This window comes from Eucalyptus grandis, chromosome 3, assembly GCF_016545825.1.
Source record: "Eucalyptus grandis isolate ANBG69807.140 chromosome 3, ASM1654582v1, whole genome shotgun sequence".
Classification (NCBI taxonomy): Eukaryota; Viridiplantae; Streptophyta; class Magnoliopsida; order Myrtales; family Myrtaceae; genus Eucalyptus; species Eucalyptus grandis.
The window spans coordinates 33953994-33972533 of NC_052614.1; the positions used below are offsets into that span (position 1 = coordinate 33953994).

An 18540-nucleotide genomic window follows, 5' to 3' on the forward strand; every position below is an offset into this window, starting at 1 on the left:
AGTTGTTATCCACGTTAATGATTTTCGGCCAAAATTGGCTAGATGGACTTAATTGACAAAACGTGAAAATGTTCAAAACTTAATTGGTACAGTTAAAAGTGAAGCCAAAAAAAAAAAAAAAAAAAAAGACATGATCAAAAGGTTTAAAAATTAATTGGTAGAAAATATAATAGATTTATGATTTTTTAGATAATTTTTTTTTGCATTGTCGACATGATTCCAGTTAAGTAAAGTACAATGACTTGAAGTGAAAGGTGGGAAAATATCACACCAAATCACTTGGCATCCTTGAAACGAAATGCTTAGGGCTCTTCCATTCTTCGATTTGTAGAAGGGGGAATTGCCATGGAATGCTAGTAATTTTCCATTATACTTCATGTTAAGCCGTTCTCGGTTGATTCAAGTGCTAGAAGCGTGTGCGAATTTTAAAAGCAAGAAGGTTCGTGAAAATCATCCATTTGAAATAAATATAGCGATAAATGCATACAGGGGCTACCGGCCAGGAAAATGGATTGTAAATTGACAGTCTCGGGCTATGTCGAGCAAAGGGTAACTCTAAAAGTTCTCCCGAAGACAGGCAGAAGTGCTACAACTCGGCCTTTGTCATGCCACCAGGATGAGTCGAGTTTATAGGTTTATCTTGAAGATAGTTCCTGGATATTAGGACCATTGTACTTCAAATTGTCAATCGAATTTCTCAAATTTTCAATGGAATTGTGATGACATTGACCTTCGTCAAAAGCACATCTGGAAAACAAATAAGTCATGGAAATAGAGACCTATACAGGCCTCGACCGGCAAAGTTGAAGGAGCCGGATTCGCCCTTGTACTGATTCTTTCTTTGTCCTTTGATTTCTTACGAAACTTAGACATATGGCCATAGAAAGATCCAAGGTCGACACCTTGACCACCTGTGACAATGCCAGGGAACAAAACTTAAGCCTTCCATTCTGCCATTCCTTCTTATCATAACTTCAGCTAGGACCACTCAATGAAAAGTAAACGGTACAAGCAACATTAATGGCTGGATGAGGTGTACCCCAATATTTCAGGCCACAAACTCTTGAATCGGGCAGGAAACACCAAATCAAAGCCGACATTGTGGACTGAACTGATCTAAATGGTAGGCCTGAGAGTCCTGACTTGGGTTCAAAATGTATGGCTTTGCCTCTGAGCAGTTGGAAACTACTCCAATGATTGACATTAACAACAATAGTGTAAAATTGAGGGAAAGCACAACAAAAGAAGAACGAATAAGCTGCGTGACTTTAAGGAATGAACATTATAGACTTGTAGTGGCAGCAAGGTGTGCAGCTTCTGAATATCCATGCCACAGACAAATATATGGTCTCATTTATTAGTCAAGACCACAAGTGCTGCAATTGTGACCCTTGCAACTTCTATGAAATAACTACCAAGTAGCATCTCTAACAGATGATCAAAACAAGAATTTGAATCCTAAAACATTATCCAAAGAACAGCATCCGATGTTCCGTGAGGGAAACGATGTTGGACTGTTTACAAAGAAGGGATAACTTATGAACCATTGATTCACTGGAAAAGATCACCTGAATACATGAGTTTTTCCATGAAGTTGGTTATCGATACCCCAGACAATTCTCAATGGTGCAGACGCAGTGATCCTCATCTTATCGGACACCAAGCAGAACAGTACAAACCATGCTGATCTTAGAAAGCCACTATATTCACCCTCACAGCTTTTTAGCTTCTCTATGTTCAAGCTTTCACCTGCAAGAAAAGTAAAGGCAACATAAGATTTATGCCTGGTAGCAGTCTTCTGGTCTCAGATGACTGAAGCAGAACGTTTTTCTGCACAAAAGGAGGTGGAGGAAACACAATTAAATTGAAAATATAGAATATCCATTATTAATTTCACTGTATAGTCATCAGATTATCAGTACTTCCATCCGAGGTTCTTCTGACCCACAATTTTCTTAGGCTCATAACCAAAAGTTTTATAGAGCCATTATGCCTTGGCTCATAGCTCTCTCATGTGTGGACTACCATATAATCGGTTGTTATGGCTATCTTCATTTGAGATCTAATCCTTTTTAATTTCAGCTTCTAACTTTGTTCATGTTGAGCCAAGAATCCTGACTTTGGCGACCATAAACGTCAAACTGTTAAAGATCAATGCTAATGCAAATTCAAGTGCAAAATGGTCCAGACTGAAATTTTTGTTTTGGATTAGGCGGGACTGTCGTCTATGATTTCCCTCAGCCTTGATCTGAGCATTCCCAAGTTGAAACTTCTGATTCCTTCAGGACTCAAGAGATGCTCCAACAACAAATTGCACCTAACGCCTACCGAAGTTTAGCACAGCCCATTTCATAAATTTATCTGAAGCCAATAGATTGAGAACCCAATAGGCAGTGCTGTCACTGTAACTTTTTACAGTGAAACAGAAGTCTGCATGAAAATTGTGTAAGCTGACAGCTGACAGTAAGTGCTAAACAATGTCAAGCCACCGAAAGGATCTAACCCCCCTTCCTTCCCTATTGTACAACAAATTGAATAAGCAGCCCCAACATTATTGATATGTCGTTAACAAGCAGACCTGCAGGAAAGTGTCTATGTTCAGCAAGAAAGCTAAAAGTCATCCGAAAGCAACGGCATATACTATATAACCCTTATTAACTCCCTAAAAGGGGATTTGGGCTAACTTATTCTCTGTTGCATTAATTCTCATGCTTATTCTCCTTCAACAACTTATTGGGACTGTACCTTTTCTTTATAAGTTTGCGACATTTGAATTGCTAGTCATGGAAGAAAAAAACAGATAATTCAAAACAGGCAAGGTCCTCCCCGTCCTCGATTGGGTTAACTCCGGAGTCGGGACAGGAGCAATCACTCCCAAACTCAGTACCAAATACCATAATGAACAAACTCAAATGCCAAACTGGTTTAGGAATCAAAGAGCTTATACTTTCCAAACCAACAACACCGGGTACAAGCAAGCTCCAACCGCACAACTCATCCGAATCCCCACAAGTTCTCTCGGACAGTCTAAAGCCACCGAGGGCTTGTACCTTCCGACATCATCACAACCCTCATTCCCCCTTCCATTCCCCAGATGCAAAATGAGTAATGCAGACTAACCCAGACAGGAATCCTCCCGCATTTCACCCAACAAGGACTACCCAACCGAAGGGATGGGAAGGGAGCAAAGTTACCCGGCTAGCCGCGGCGGCGGCGGCGGCGGTGGTCGGGGCGGGGAGGGGGCTGGTAGATGCGGGCGCGCTTGAGGATCTCGGCGACGACCCAGCGCTTGCGCTTGCTGAGGGGGCGGGAGGGGTCGAGGCGGACGCGGTCGCCGATGTTGCACTGGTCGAGCTCGTCGTGGGCCATGAACTTGGAGGTGCGCTTCACGAAGCGGTTGTAGATCTTGTGGTGGAAGAGGCGGTCCACCGCCACCACCACCGACTTCTGCATCTTGTTCGACACCACCATCCCCACCACCCCCTTCATCTCCCTCTCTCTCTTTCTCTCTGTGATAAACCCTAAGCCCCCCTCCTTCCTTCCTCTTCAACTCGCATCGTGTCCAAAATTGTAATTTCCTCAAACGCCTCTGCCTAAACCCGCAACTATCTTATTTTTAAATGGTTAATACTTATAATAAATTTATTATTTATTAATTTTCGTTAAATTTTACTATTAAATTATTAAATTAAATGACACGTGACAGTTAATTGGTATACCAATTTGAGATTTTACGCTCTATTTTTTTGTGGTATTAATTGAATTTAGTTTATTAATTTTGAATTTTTTGTAGTCAAATAAATTAGTTTGTAAATGTAATAATTTATAGTTTTTTAAGTTCAGTTGGAGTAAATTTGTCACATGTATACTGGTTTAGGGTTTTTCATGATTAAAAAAATAGTTTGGGGTAAATTTGTCACAAGTGTACTGATTTGGGATTCTTTAAGGTATTAACTATTTTTAAAATAAATTTTATATAACAATTATATTTAAAGGTAAGCTAAAAAAATAAAAAAATTAAGGAAGGGATGAGAACTGGTAGGTGCCATGAAGGGCCGATGAGTGCGGAACCGGAGGATGGCCAGCAAGTTTTACTTTGAGATTGATGCAAATTTACTTTTTCAATACGTTAAATTTCGAGTACCATTTACATTCCTAGCAACTTTTAATTTCCAATTTCTGCCTTTCGATTATTTTACTTTACATCCATTTACTTGCGTATTTAAAATCATAAAAAAACCCTTTTTAATGAAAAAATTTGTATTATTATCAAACTAATTTCTATTTTGATAATAGAAAATTATATATCGTTATCAAACGCAGATTTTTACTTAAAAACTTGTTCAGTAAATAAAAATAGAAAAAATCATTTCTAAAATAGAAATTGATTTTTGGAACATAATGGTCATTATTCGCACCTCAGAGTGTCTCAACTTTTTTTTTTTTCGGCCCAGATAAGCTATCCTCAGCTCTGTCTTCTTTTTTCTTCCACTCGGATGAACTTTTGTAGCTTAGAGCGTCTTCATCTTTTTTTTTTTATGCCCTGACAAGCTTAAGGAGCTCTAAGCACCAAAAGTTCTCCCTTCTTTTTGCCCGGATGAGCTTTTGTAGCACCAAATGTTCTTTCTACCAGGGTGAGCTTTCTGTAGCCTGGAGCATCTTTCACTTCTTTTTGTTCTGGACGAGCTTTGCGGGATCCAGTTCACCTTTCTTTACCGAGATGAGCTATTGTTGCCCAGAGCATTTTCTCTTTCTTTTACCCGGACGAGCTTTTTAGCCAGGAGTGTTGTCACCTCTTTCTGCCCGAACGAGCGTTTCTAACCCAGACCAAATCATTTTAATCCTAAGGTTAGTAGTGCATGGCTGCTTTCTATCATTTCTAGGTTACATCTGCGTGAAAAGTTATTCAAAAAAATTTGAGTTGAAAATGTCACGACCCTCCCAAGATGAGATCCTTAAGAGAGTTTGATAGGATGCTAAAAGTGAGTGTGATTGATTCCTCTTGTGAGGTGGTACTTGTGCTTATAACAATTACATGTTTTAGGTATGTTTATATAGTTTATTATATGATAAAATTTTCATTAAGGAACAACGAAAGGGAATAAAAAAAGAGATAAGAAAAGAAATAAAACAAGAGGGGGGAATCATTTAAAAAATAAGTACATGAAAATGAAGTTGAAGAAACCACATTTTAAATTAACAAATCTAGATTCGAAAAAGGATTTTTCTAATTTTTGAAGAACGAGGGACGATGAAATTTCTAAGAAAAGCCCTTTTTCTTCTTCTCTTTCTTTTTCTCCTTTGGAACTCTAATTCATATTGAAACTTCACCCAACAGGTGAGAGAGCCGAAGCACTATACATTTTAAAATTGCAAGGCTGAATGATCATACTTTCTCTTTTTGACTTAATTTGACATTTGTTGGCTGATCTATATTGTGGATGTCATTGTAAGCCATTTACATTTCTTGTCAAGGTTGAATGTGTGGATGTGGAATATTGTAATGAACTCCTTTGTTGTTTAAGGTTTATACAATTACATAATTGTGGATCAATTGCTAGAGGTTGTTTTTATTTGTAAGAAATTCTTACCATCTCCGTTTGTGCATTTTCGAATTTATTTACATTGTTATGTAGTTTTCACCAAATAATGGATACAATAGAATAATAAAATATTTGATTTTATTACTATGATTAACAAAAAAACGAATTGAATATAGCAAAATCTCTAAATTTCATACCTCATCTTACTTAGTTCTACAATGATTAGAAATTTAGATGACCAAATGTTACTTAAGATTTAGCAGGACGATTAATAGCTATGGACTTTCCTTGCCTGATTTTCCCTTCTTTGGGTGCACTGGGGAACACTCTAGGGAAGGCCTTTGGAAAAATGCAAAGGAGTGTAGGTGAAATGGTTTTTTCAAAAAGTAAATAATGTTGGGTAAAGTGTAACTTGAAAACACAATAAGAAACAATGTTGGTTTTAATGTTGTTCAGAAAAAAAATTATAATTTGTAATTGGCTTTTGTTTTTTTTTAGTCCTTAAACCTTTGCCAGCAAAACTCAGCCAACGATGAGCCAAATTAGCCAGTGGCGATTAGATCAAGCAGTTGGCTGGCTGCCTGAGGTTGCCTGACCTTAGGTAGCATTGAAGCAAACCTAGGTGACGCTGCCTGAGGTTGTGTAACCTTAGGAGAGGCTAGTCGGCAACTCGATTTGGCCTCGCTGGTGACCTGAACCCTCATCTATGACATCGCGTGAGGTGGGGGACATTTTTCCAAAAAAATGTAATTGCATTAAAAAAATGCTCAAAATTCAAAACAACTTCGGACTTGCTTTGAGTTAAAGGTGGCTTTTAGAAATGCTAATTTTTTTTGTCAAATAGTACTTCCCTTTTATCTAAGGGTTAATACCATAAGAAATCCTAAATTATTATACTTATGATAAGTTTGCTCCAAACTAATAATTAGTACACATGTGAGAAATTTATCACCCGTTGAATTAAATGGCACGTGGTAGTTAATGAGTATATCAATTTATGGTTTTACCTTCCATTTGTCATAGATATATTAGTTTGTGATTTTTGTTATATTAAGCTAATTTAATGTAAAATAATAAATAATAAATTTATCACAAATGTATCAGTTTGGGGTTTTTGGTGGCAATTACTTATGTTTAAATTTCATCATCTAGTTGAAAGAAGACATATTCGAATTATTCAACGATAAATTTAGGATTTTTGATGGTATTAATCTCATTTGGAAGGTATAAATCTCACCCGAATTAGGGGCATCTTCGTCCCATTACCAAAAGGGGTGTGTTGGACCCGTCCTTAAAAGGCTCACGGAGGAAACATACGGGAGAACTGTCCTGGGGTGAGACTCGGGGCTGTCCTCCTATTCCCTTTCTATCGGAAATATAAAAATAGACATCACGTCACGATCAGTTACTGCTATCAGGTAGGTAAGTCTAGTAGTTTCCCATGTCTGAAATAAGTGAAAGTGAATTAAATACTTAGAGTTGGATTGACACGATTTACGGTATTGTCCTCGACCATGTGTTGATCCGATTCTCTCGGTCGAGGACAGTGCCGTAAGCAACAAATTTCCCCCCGTGGATTTGGCCGCCCCTTGCCTTGAACAGTTAACTGATAAACGTCCCGTCATCCATTATCCATTTCAAAGCACTAGATACGCCGTCTCTCATCTCCATCTCTCTACTCGCTTCACCTCGCTCGACGACGGGGAAGCGCTCCGATCCTCTCGCGCGATCGACCGCCGCCGCCGCCGCCGCCGCCGCGTTGATGCTTCTTCGCTTGGCCCGCGATGAGCGATTTCCATGCCGACTGAGCGGGCTTTCCGGGGCTTCCGGCTTCGCTTCCCGGGCTGCTCTGAAAGATGTTGGCTCCGGATAAGATAAATGAGCACTTCGGTTGTTGCGCCTCGCGGCCTCGTGTTCTTCGACGCCGGCGGCGTCCGTGTTAGCCGCCCCTCGCGCTCCGCGAAGTTCTCCGTCAAGCTATGCGGGGGGAGGGCGCGATTCGACGCCCTGATCCCCAATTCGAAGGGGAAGGGCCGCCACGGGAGGCGGACGAACTGGTGGAAGAGGTTCTTCCTCGAGGACGACGGGAATTGGCTGGGGCTGAAGGACGAGGACATGGTCGAGGACATGGTCGAGGACGAAGTGGAGCATTCGGGCGGCGACGGGGCGTTGCCGGACGGCGACAGGTTCGAGGCCTGGAAGAGGAGGGCGGAGGCCATTGTGGAGCTGAGGGAAGCGCAGCAGGACTCGAGGAACGAGGAGTCTCGGATGTGGGAGGATTGGCTCGTTGATGATGGCGCGGCCTCTTGGGATGATGGGAATGGCGGAGCGGGGAGGTCGGGGGAAGAGTTGGTGTTGGATTCTGGTGAAAGAGGTATTGTTGAATCGGTGAGCGACATGCTTTTAGGAAGAGAAGATGAAGATATGCTGTATGAGGATCGTGTCTTTCGGTATGCCTCGCAGAATTCGGTGGGTGCATTTATGCTGTGTCTTGAATTACAAACATAGCTTCTGTTTGGTCTTGCTAGCTTTTGCTACGGTTCAGCTTGTGCAGTGCTTGCTTTCTGTTTACATAAGATCATACAAAGGTGGTTGCTTTTTTTTTTTTTTTTTTTTTTTGGGGGGTCGTTTTGGTCAGGGGGAGATGCCTTGATGAATTGAGCGGCTTTATTTTGTATGTTTATATACAACTTAACTTCTAAGTATGCATCGATAGATGGACGGCAGGGTGCTCTCTTCTTCACTTGAGCTGTTAAATAGAAAGATGATGCGATTTTGGTTGTTGTCTTTCATTTAGTCCTTCACTTTGCATGTATAGAAAGGAAAGAAAACTTAGGATTATCTATTTTCCCAAGATTCAGGACTAGAAATTGGATTGTCCGATATTGTTGTTTGAACAACTGTTGGTATATCTTTTGCTGGCTCCTCTGAAGAACCAAGAGATGAAAAAAGTGTATTTGAACAGACTGAAATACTTCTAAACATGTAAAATATGATTGATTGATTAAAATGGTCCTCAAACATGTAATGTTGTGGTGACCCATTCCTGCTTAGATGCCTAGTTGGAGCTAGGTTAATGCAATATGTCGTCAATAAGCTGCACTTTTTTTATGATTTGATCACTTGTATTTTTTTAATAAGAGCAATGAAATAGGTACGAGACTGCTTTGAATGTCTGATAGGGAGCTGTACATGTTTTTAGCTATCTAATATGCATAATATTGAGAAGCATTTGACTGAGAGATCTTTTCCTAATGCAAGTTAGTGGTGTTGATTTGAAATTCATTGATGACATTGAGCAATAAATCCATCTACACAATAGAATCAACAGATGGACAAACCTTGAAAATTCACTAATCAAGGTCAAACGGGGTTTCAGCCGTAGTACATTTGGAAATATTGACATTCTGTCAAACAAGGTCAAATGGGGTTTTGGACTAATCTTCATGCCTTTCTAATTTCAAGGAGATCCCTTTGTTTCTCCTTAACAGTGAGTTGATTCTACTTGAGCATGATTATATAGAAGCTCGGGTTTGTTACTGGAAAAACGTAGTATTCCCCTCTGCAAACACTTAATAGAGAGACTGAAGGTTCTAAATTGATGAGTATCTCTCTTGAATCTTATTCAAAGCCGGTTGACATAAAGGGAACTTCTTATGGCTCTGTCGCCTCAAAGCTTCTAAATCGATGACTCTCTCGTATCTTATTTAAAGCTGGGTTACGGAAAAGGGGACTTCTTATGGTTCTATTGTCTCAACAGCTTGGTCAGAACTATGTTATCTATGCTTTTTCCCTATAACACAGTTGCTCCAAGTGCAACTTCTTTGTTCAATTCTCATCAAATGTCTCTCCCACTCCTACAACCCTCACTACCCACATCTAAACCCATAAAAGTGAAAAGATATCATCCATTCTAGTACTTTGCTTCTTCTTTAAAATGCTAAAATCTGCTGCAGAACAATTGCTAGGGGTTTAGAATATACATTCTGAATATTTACTGTCATTGGATTCAGAACTACTTGGAAAATAGTTTTCCCGAAGAGCTGTGATTTAAGATGCATTTGGAAAAGCTTGCTTAAGTAGCTGATGAAAGAAATATTACTGAGACTCACTTGCATTGCGAGCTTGGTAAGATGGATGCTCTTCTCATTTTAAGCAATTTTATCTTGGGGACAGAGCTTTCTAAATAAAAATCCATTTTCCATGCTCAAATCTGACCAGTTATGCCAATTGACAGAGTACATGTCTTAAGAACACTTGATGAGATAGTTGACTATATGTTGTTGTGGTTGAAGTTTACTCTATTGTATGGTTGATGCTCATTGTTCATTTTGCTCATACTGTTACTTTGGCTCTATATGTGTTACGTCTTCTGATCTTAACTACGTGAGATTACTTGCTGAATAAATGAAAAATTGTCATTCTTTGACTTGTAGGCTAAGTTTCTGGCGATACTAATAATTATACCCTGGGCCTTGGACTTCATGGTTCATGACTATGTTCTTATGCCTTTTCTGGACAGGTAAACATCAAGATCTCCATGATGTTTCCTTTTCTTTTTTAATTCTTTTAATCATTGTAGAGTGTGATAAAACCACTATGAGCTGGTGATGTATTTCTTAGACTCTGAGTGGTTGACTTTAGCTCTGTTAAAAGGAACATCAATAAGGTTCTCTGTTTTCTCAGAGAAATACCCAACAGGGGAAAAGAACATTTCTATGAGACTTGGTACTTCATTAAAATTAGGAAGAGTGACCAGATATCTTCCCTTTACATTTTACAGCCAGTTGTAGTTGTTGTTCTACCATTTGCAACAAAAGTATTCTGATGGGTTTGCCAATTTAACTTGTTTTGTCCTTCCTGCATGACTGCATCTTGTGGTGCTTGATGCCATACCTGAGCATCTTACTGTTGCCAAGTCTTTTAATGTCAAGGATGGTCATTGAAAAATCATTGTTGCAAGATTAGTACTTGCATCTCACTAACTAATTTGTGGTGCATTTGAAGGCACATGGGACCACCGAAAATTTCTTCTCAAATCTTAAATTCATAGCAGGGCCCCCCTGGCTGCCCCCTTAAATATTTCCTTGGGACTCTTCATCTGTTAAATGCATCTCCTCACTGGAGTATCTAGAGGCTTTGTTTTCGCATGTCCCAAGCAACTCAAATGAGTTTATTTTATATGGTCCTTTCTGGTGCCGTGCCTACCTTTCTCGAATGGCTTCGTTTCAAATCCTACCTTTTCTTGGGCTGGCACATTCGATGAATCATTCTCATCTTTACCACTCATCTTTTTTGTGCATGCTGGTGTTGAACTGCCTAGCAATACATTTCATAAAGCATTGTGGGCCTTATTGTTGTCCAATAGAGCTTTCCCTAAAGTTTATGATTTGCCATTCAGTCTTGCATCAAATTCAGCTGTTTACTCTTTTGTCCTAATCAAAGTCATTGGAAAGTTTCCCTAACTCATCAAATTACACACTTCGGTTTTGACAGGTATGTAAAGACTGTCCCGCTTGCAGCCCAGGTGCTTGATGTGAGAAGGCACCAGAAACTTGAAATGGTTAAAGAACTGAAAGTTGAAAGGGCAAGATATAGGTTTGAGGAAGAGATTGGTAAATCTCCACCACTATCTGACGAAGAGGCCTGGTTGGAATTACGGCATAAAGCGTAAGAACACCTTTTCCGTCTAACCTTAGTTGATGTAGATGTTAAGTGAAAGAGATTGCAAATCTCTTTCATTATTATTTCTTTCTCCAATTTCATACAAAGAGATGTTGTACTTAATTCATGGAAAAGAGAGGCAAGCTAGTCAACTGAAATACCTATGCTAAGAACATCCAATTAGGAGTACACCCTAAAACATCCATCCAAAAATCTGAATTAAATAAGATAGGGAAATAATCATTGCTCTAATCTTTCAAATTTTTGCAATTGGTGCGTTGCGACCAGATGTGGCCAATTTTGTCAGATAATGAAGTTGTTTGTGTGCCCATGTAGCAATAATGTGGCTTCGATCAAATGCTCCATGTATTTGCCTCATCAACTGTTCATTGGAAAATTAGCTGGATTTAAGTCCAGGTGCATCGATTGCAAAATATTCAAATTAATGAACTGGGTGATTGCAATAAAAGTTTAGTTATCTGACTGCAAAATCCACTAAACTTCAGTGACCATGAATGAAATTCACCCACTCTTAACACTACTTTTGTTTGTTAATTGATAAAATTCCTCTCTCTTTGAACATGTTGTAAGTTTTAGCTTGAGAATTCATATGATAGAAGAAATAATGCAAATCTTGTGATATATGTTTCTTTTCTTGTTGTTCGAACAGCTTGGAGTTGCGAGATGAGTGGAGACTAGAAAATCGTAGAGCATTTGCCAACATTTGGTCAGACATGGTATTTGGGATTTCACTTTTTCTGATTTTGTACTTCAATCAAAGTAAGGTGAGTCCTTGTACGCTGCCCTCTTCAGTCTAGTTGTAGTATTCTTTATAACGTTTGAGGTGATAGATTCTTATGATATTTTCATGTATAAGTCGCTGGTTAATCACCTCAACATAATAATGATACCATAACATATGGAGTTAATGATGAATTAGCTGTCATAGTTGTGCAGTTTGTGCTTGAAATGCGGGTGTGCTAATTACGACAGAAAACATTCCAGGTCGGTCTAACTCTACGTAAGGCTCTGAGATTAGGATGAAGTAACTGGAAAAGAAATGAAAAATATTGAAGGAAGAAGAAGACAAGGAACAGTAATTACCTTCACTTATTTGGATGCATTTAAAGATGAAACAAGGTGGGAAAAGGAAGCTTGTAATTCACTATGTCGTCTTCTTCAATTTTAGGAGTTTATGAAGAATATCTCAGGAGATAGGTGTTAGTTTGTAATTTAGTTTTTGGTTGTTCATCTGAATGTATGCCATGTACTTCATAAATGCGACCAGACCATCAGTTCTCCATGAGTAACCTAATGCACACAAACTTTCATAGGAATATGCTGGTCTGTCTCTTCCTTTTTGGTTATTGTCTTGCCTGTCGAATTTTCTAACGTTGTGACCATTTACAGGTAGCATTGCTGAAATTTACAGGTTACAAAATTATAAATAACATTTCGGATACTGGGAAGGCATTTCTTATTATTCTTGTCACGGATATCTTCTTAGGGTAACATTCCTCTGCCATGCTATGACACAATACTCCTGTCATTTTCAGTCAGAGTACACTTAATGGGAACTGGTCGTCCTTCTTATGCCAATTGATGTAAATGCAACAGTTTGCAGAGGATATCTGCATTTGAAGAAATTAACATCTCTCAGTTTGGACTTTAAAATTTGCTCATTTCTTCCTCTTACGTATTCCCTGGACCTCAAATTTGTAATTTGGCAGTTTTAATGCTATAATGCTCATCATTATGTTTTACCTTTCCTTACTGGTCGTGCTTTAGGCCATTGGTTCACTTTGATGAAAGGTCGTTGTTGATTCGTGCATATTTTTGTTGCTACTCTTTATGAATCATGTTTAGGCTTTTGGAAAGTAGATTTTAATTCCTTTGAAATTACTGAATTTTTTTGTGACTCACGTCTTGTTCTGTTATAGCTCATGCACAATTTCAATTGGTTGCTTGCAGGTATCATTCCGAATCCGGTTGGCAGACTTTGTTAGAAGTGATTGTCGAGCATTATGGACTGGAAGTTGATCAGGCTGCTCTTACTATTTTTATATGCCTGATTCCAGTCGTCATTGATGCTTGTGTGAAGCTTTGGGTATGTACTTCATCAAACTTTTTGTGGCAATTTTCTGATAAAAAAATATCTCATAAATTCAAAGTTACATTATCTGATTTGTTCATGAACTAGCAAGAGGTGCCCAACCTTACTAAACTATAAAGCAAAGGGGATGAACACTTGTAAATGGGAGCACCTTAATGAGGATGCTGCCTTCAGTGCTGATAAGCACCATGATTTTTGATTTAACTGCAAGTCCGCAATGCTCACTGTCTTTCTTGTTGGAGTACCTTACGTAGGAATTAGAAAGTATTTCTGAGATTATTTTTTTCCTAATATCTAGTCTCACATCAAGTAGGAAAGCAAAGAGGCAGTTAGTCTGTCATATGTAGACAACCTTCTGCTCACCAGCGTAATCATGTTTTCATTAATTTGGAACTCATTCCTAGTTGATTCCTTTCTTGTACCCTGATCCTTGGTTTTGCATGCACGCATGGAAGTTTGTGTTCTTGATTTGCCCTCCTTCGAAGGCCTTGTGGAAGAATGAGAGCTCCAATCTATCTCTTTCTTCCAACTAGCAATTTTTTTAGCTGAGATTTGTAGTAATGGTTTTCCATATTTGGCTGTTAGAAGTAACTTTTAGTGTACTGCTGACATGTTCTCTGCAATTAATATGCTCGATACAATCTGTTGTTCTCACTTACAATTTGGTTCCTTTTTTTGGCCATGATATGGACCATTCGGTTCACTAATGCTTTTCCTCATTAAACAGTTATTCAAGTTCCTCCCTAGATTGTCACCCAAGGTATCAAACATATTCCAGGAGATGAAGCGGCATTGAGTGCAGTTATTTATTGGGATATCTGATGCTGGTCTGAGAAAATTAAGCGGCCCTCATCTCCATTACTACATTCTTTTTCCCTCCACAGTTTTGCTGAACCACTCTTGGTAGAGGCTTTTCTTTCTTCTGTAAGTATAGACACCAATCGATAAGTGAGGTCTCCGGGCAACCGGTTGTCCCACCTCCCACGTACTGATTCTTGTTGTAATATAGAGTGCTAATAATGCATGATATTTTCAGTGTAATAAATTCTTTTCCTCAGGACAGGAGTCAGGTTAAAATTTCTTACTCTTCTTTTTCCCCTTCCTGTAATTGAAATGACCAACGAATTCCTCAGAAAGTACTTCAGAAAGAGTTCAGCGAATTGGCCAAAGTTCTGAATCCTTGGTCTACAACAGCAGAGGGAGATGAATACTTCAGCAACTCGAGGTCCCATGGCGGTAAGTTTCTATTTCTATCTTTTAAAAATCTATCAACTCCACTAAATATTTTGCAGACAGTCATAGCAATTGGGTGAGATTGTAAAGAGTGGAGTCACTGGATACCAACTTTACATTGGACTAGAATTTATTCCGACTATTCAGCTTCAACTGTCAATTCTACGTGTTTTACCATTGCAGTTATTGAAATTGGATCTCTCTTATTCTATTAGATGGTTTATGTTGTTAAATCAAAGTTTCTATTGGCCCTATGGGAAAATCAAATACGATTGTAACAATTTTACAAATCAATAACTCAAATCAGCTGCCTAGTCACAGTAGCTCTGTCGATGCACCAGAATATTACGTTGAACTGAGCATTTGTGGCAGGGTCCATTTTATTTGTTTCTAATCTGGATTCTATTTTATCGGCCGAGCTGGGGTGATGGTTTGCGAGATCCTTGCCGACCCATTGCGAGGATCTTGCATACCTTCACCAGCAAATTGCGAGGGTCATGCAGCCCCTCAACCCCCCGTGGCAACGATCATGCAAACCCTTGTCAAGTGGCAGTGAGAGTATTGGAGATAATCACCAAAAAAGTTCTAAATTTATTGTAAGTGTTAAACCTTTCAATTTGGTTAATTTAGTTATAGTTCTTTTGATAATTTGCCAATATAGTTTTTCCAGTCAATTTTGGTTCTAGTTCTTTTGATAATTTGCCAATATAGTTTTTCCAGTCAATTTTGGTTGGCAATTGTTGACGTAGACTTCAGCCGTCTCACATGGCACAATTAGCAAATACAAGCAATTGTTTGCATTTATTTTTTATTTTTCTAATTTTTTTTCTATTTTTTTCTTCTCCTTTGGTGATTGACCACTGGCAAGGGTCGGCCTTGATAGCTTTAAATGACGCTTGCCTTCATCGGATTGGATGAGGCTCAACCATTGCTAGAATTGGCGAGGTCGAGGGTCACCTAGCCATCGGTGAGGATCTAGCGGGGTCGACCCTTGATGAGACTTGACGATCAATAGTAGAAGGAAAATTAAAAAAAAAAAAAAATATTCATATAAGTGCTGATTTTCAATATAAAAATTATGCAATGTAAGACAGTTAATGTTTATATTAATGATTTAAAATTGGTTAAAATGATTATATAGATAAATCGTTAATATATTTGAAATCTAATTGACTAAAATTGAAATGTTTAAAATTGAATTAATATTCATATAATAAATTTATGATTTTTTTGTAATTTTCTCGAGATTGTTGGCAACCCTCACTTCACCACAGGAAAAGCAGTACAGCCCTTGGCGAGGGTGACGAGGCCCTTGTCCCTTGGCAACGGGAGCGCCGCCCTGGCCTTTGTCTCGCCCCTTTCCATGTTTGTTTTTCAATTTTCTTAATTCTTGGTTTGTATTTCAATTTTCTTAATCTTTGCACAACTCCTCCCAATGATTACATGTCGTAGTCTCAAGTTTTCCCTATCGGTTGCAGTACTTTTTTTTTTCCTACTATAACGTTCATTACGTGAAATGGATACGATGTTGTCCTAGAGTTCAATTGGAAATTGAATAATTAGACCTTGACGAAATTATGTGGACGGGGTAATTATTTTTTTCCGTGCATATTACTCAGGTATCTATTACGGGTGAGCAAAAAAACTGACCGAACTGGCTAATTTGGTCCGGTCCCAAAGGATGTTAGTTTGGTTCTCGATTCTCTAAAATTGGAATTGATGAAATCAGTCTGATTCCCGATCATTGGTTCCAAGGATGGAACTGCCTAATTTGGTCCGGTTCCAAGGGGCGTTTGTTTGGTTGCCAGTTCTCTAAAATTGGAACTGATGAAATCAGTCCATTTTTCGGTCATTGTTTTCAAGAATGGAACTGTCTAAATCAATTATTATTTAAAGCTTTAATTTTTTTCTTGAAAATTATTAATTTTTTTAATTCTTAATTGTTAAGGATTTTCTAAATGTTTTTGAGATGCAAACATTTAGACAAAAGTCAAGAAAGGCATGCTTTGGTTGGAGCATGGCTTGGTGGCTTTTATGCATAATTCCTCTCACATTCGATGTGAGACTCTTGGCATTTATATAGAAGGCTTGATACAACAATAGAGACAAGCTACGAGTCCCACATTGAAGGCGTTTGATGGAAGGTTGGATACACGATAGACTAGACAGACAAGCCATACACCAAGAGTCCCAAATTAAATAGGTACGTAATGAACGTAAGAGAAGTTGGGCATGAAAGCCAAGTCATGTTCCAACCAATGTCTTTCTTGGCCTTATGGGTAAGATTAAGTATAATATTTGTTGAGCGTGTGAAGTTCACATAATTTTCTTTTTAACATTTTGATCTTTTCATGGGTAAAGAGCAAATACTTGGTTTTAAAGGGGAGGGGGAAATCAATTTATTGTTGGTTCCATTGGGTCTCATTTACACGATCAGTTCCCTCATAAGTGACATGAAGCTTATCCCAAACTTCCTTAGCTGTTTTACATGAAGAAATTCTGTTATATTCAATAGGAGACATGGTGCAATATAAAGAATAAATGGCTTTTACATCAAGCACTTCTTTTTTGGACGTCTTCGTCTGAGACATAGGAGTAAGGGGTTTGGTTTCTTTGTCTTTACCAATCTTATTTGATGTAGACGTAGTAGTGGGATTGATTCCTTTTTTCACAACATCCCATTGCAAGGGATCTCTGGATCTTAGGAATGCTTTCATTTTGCTTTTCCAAACATTGTACTCTTTTCTATCGAAATAGGGTGGTATGGTATTGCTCTATCCTTCAACTAATCTTGGAGCCAAGTTACTAGCCATATAAGATCTTTAGTTTAGAAGTAAAAACACTTCAATAAAATAAGCACCATGGCTCTGATATCAATTGAAAGAGCTAGTACGAACACCTAGAGGGGGTGAATAGGTATTTAAAAGAAATCTTGACAAATAAATGCGGAATAAAACTAGTTGCGAGCAAAGTCTGAATAAGGATCACAGTCTAATAAGTGAGCCACCAGACTTTTGGTAGATGTTCAAAATCTATTATGTGATGGAACAGACTTCTGAAATAACTTGTAAGTATGCAACATACTTAAATATGAAGAGTTAAGGAAAGAGAATGTTGCACACGAAATTTATAGTAGTTCAGCTTAAATTAAGCCTACGTCTACTCTCCCACGGTAACAGCCTTCTTACTAGATTCCACTATGTGATCAACAAGAGATTACAACTTTGAGTGCAAATACTCAATGGTAGATCATACTATCTCACTAGGTCACTCTTTTGGTATTTCTCTCACGATCACAAACGTTTAAGCTCACGAAAGATAAGTGTATGATTGAAGTTCGTTCAGACTTTATAATTATAAATTCTACACTCCGTCTCTTACTTGCTCTTTGGTCCTTGGTCTTTTTAAATACTCATCTACTTTCAAACTAGCCATTGGACCCAAATTGATTTTGATTGTCCATACAAACGGAATCTTGATTTCTATAAGTAGAGTTTATCCGTTTAGAAAGTTCTTGTCTTCAAGATCCAATTGTCAATCAATTAGATTGAGTCAATCAAATCTATCTTGATATGAAATCCAAACCAGATCACTAGCTGTTATATGTTTAGGGCTTGTGTTACGTTCTGTTAAGTTGTCTCCTTCTGAATCTGTTACGTTCTGAACTTGTGTCTCATTCTAGATCTTGTCACGTTTTGGACTTGTGTCTCGTTCGGTAGGTAAAGTCTAAGAGTATTTTGTCGGAAGTAAAGTCTAAGTATCTTCCGTCTAAAGTAGAGTCTGAGCATATTATGCTTCTGACCATATTTAGCCTTAAGGTCTGGACACAATTTGAATAATTTCAACTTTAGCATAGAGTCTATTTTTTGATTCTTCCAAGTAGAGACTTTGAGAATATCCTTTATACGTTCTATCTTTGCATAGTTTGTTACTCAACCATTAAACACGTTAATAGTCTTTAATTTATTTTGTTACCTTCAAAATATC

The 18540-nt window shown here is 38.3% G+C and overlaps 2 protein-coding genes across 3 annotated transcripts; one reads left to right on the plus strand and one right to left on the minus strand.

Annotated features, from left to right (window-relative positions):
- Nucleotides 1-1245: 1245 nt before the first annotated feature.
- Nucleotides 1246-3533, minus strand: LOC104437288 (30S ribosomal protein S17-like). The gene is given in 3 exon segments (XM_039308094.1): nt 1246-1749; nt 3121-3245; nt 3247-3533. Coding segments are annotated over 2 exon segments (345 nt in total). The 5' UTR covers nt 3490-3533; the 3' UTR covers nt 1246-1749; nt 3121-3143.
- Nucleotides 3534-7164: 3631 nt separating this feature from the next.
- On the plus strand, nt 7165-14713 carry LOC104437289 (chloroplast envelope membrane protein). Of its 2 annotated transcripts, XM_010050210.3 has the most exons (7): nt 7168-8012; nt 9980-10065; nt 11040-11213; nt 11878-11992; nt 12618-12715; nt 13179-13314; nt 14048-14713. In XM_010050210.3, exons 1-7 carry the CDS (start codon nt 7422-7424, stop codon nt 14114-14116), a joined length of 1269 nt encoding a protein of 422 aa, XP_010048512.2. In that variant the 5' UTR covers nt 7168-7421; the 3' UTR covers nt 14117-14713. The 2 variants fall into 2 exon arrangements, 1 of the variants encoding a protein (XP_010048512.2); XR_001985811.2 differs by lacking the exon at nt 12618-12715 and having other exon boundaries at nt 7165-8012.
- Nucleotides 14714-18540: the final 3827 nt, after the last annotated feature.

Coding starts and splice junctions, on each gene's coding strand:
- LOC104437289 (XM_010050210.3), top strand. CDS start 7,422: ATGAGCACTTCGGTTGTTGCGCCTCGCGGCCTCGTGTTCTTCGACGCC. Junction 10,066..11,039: donor CTTATGCCTTTTCTGGACAG/GTAAACATCAAG, acceptor CGGTTTTGACAG/GTATGTAAAGACTGTCCCGC. Junction 11,214..11,877: donor TTGGAATTACGGCATAAAGC/GTAAGAACACCT, acceptor TTGTTCGAACAG/CTTGGAGTTGCGAGATGAGT.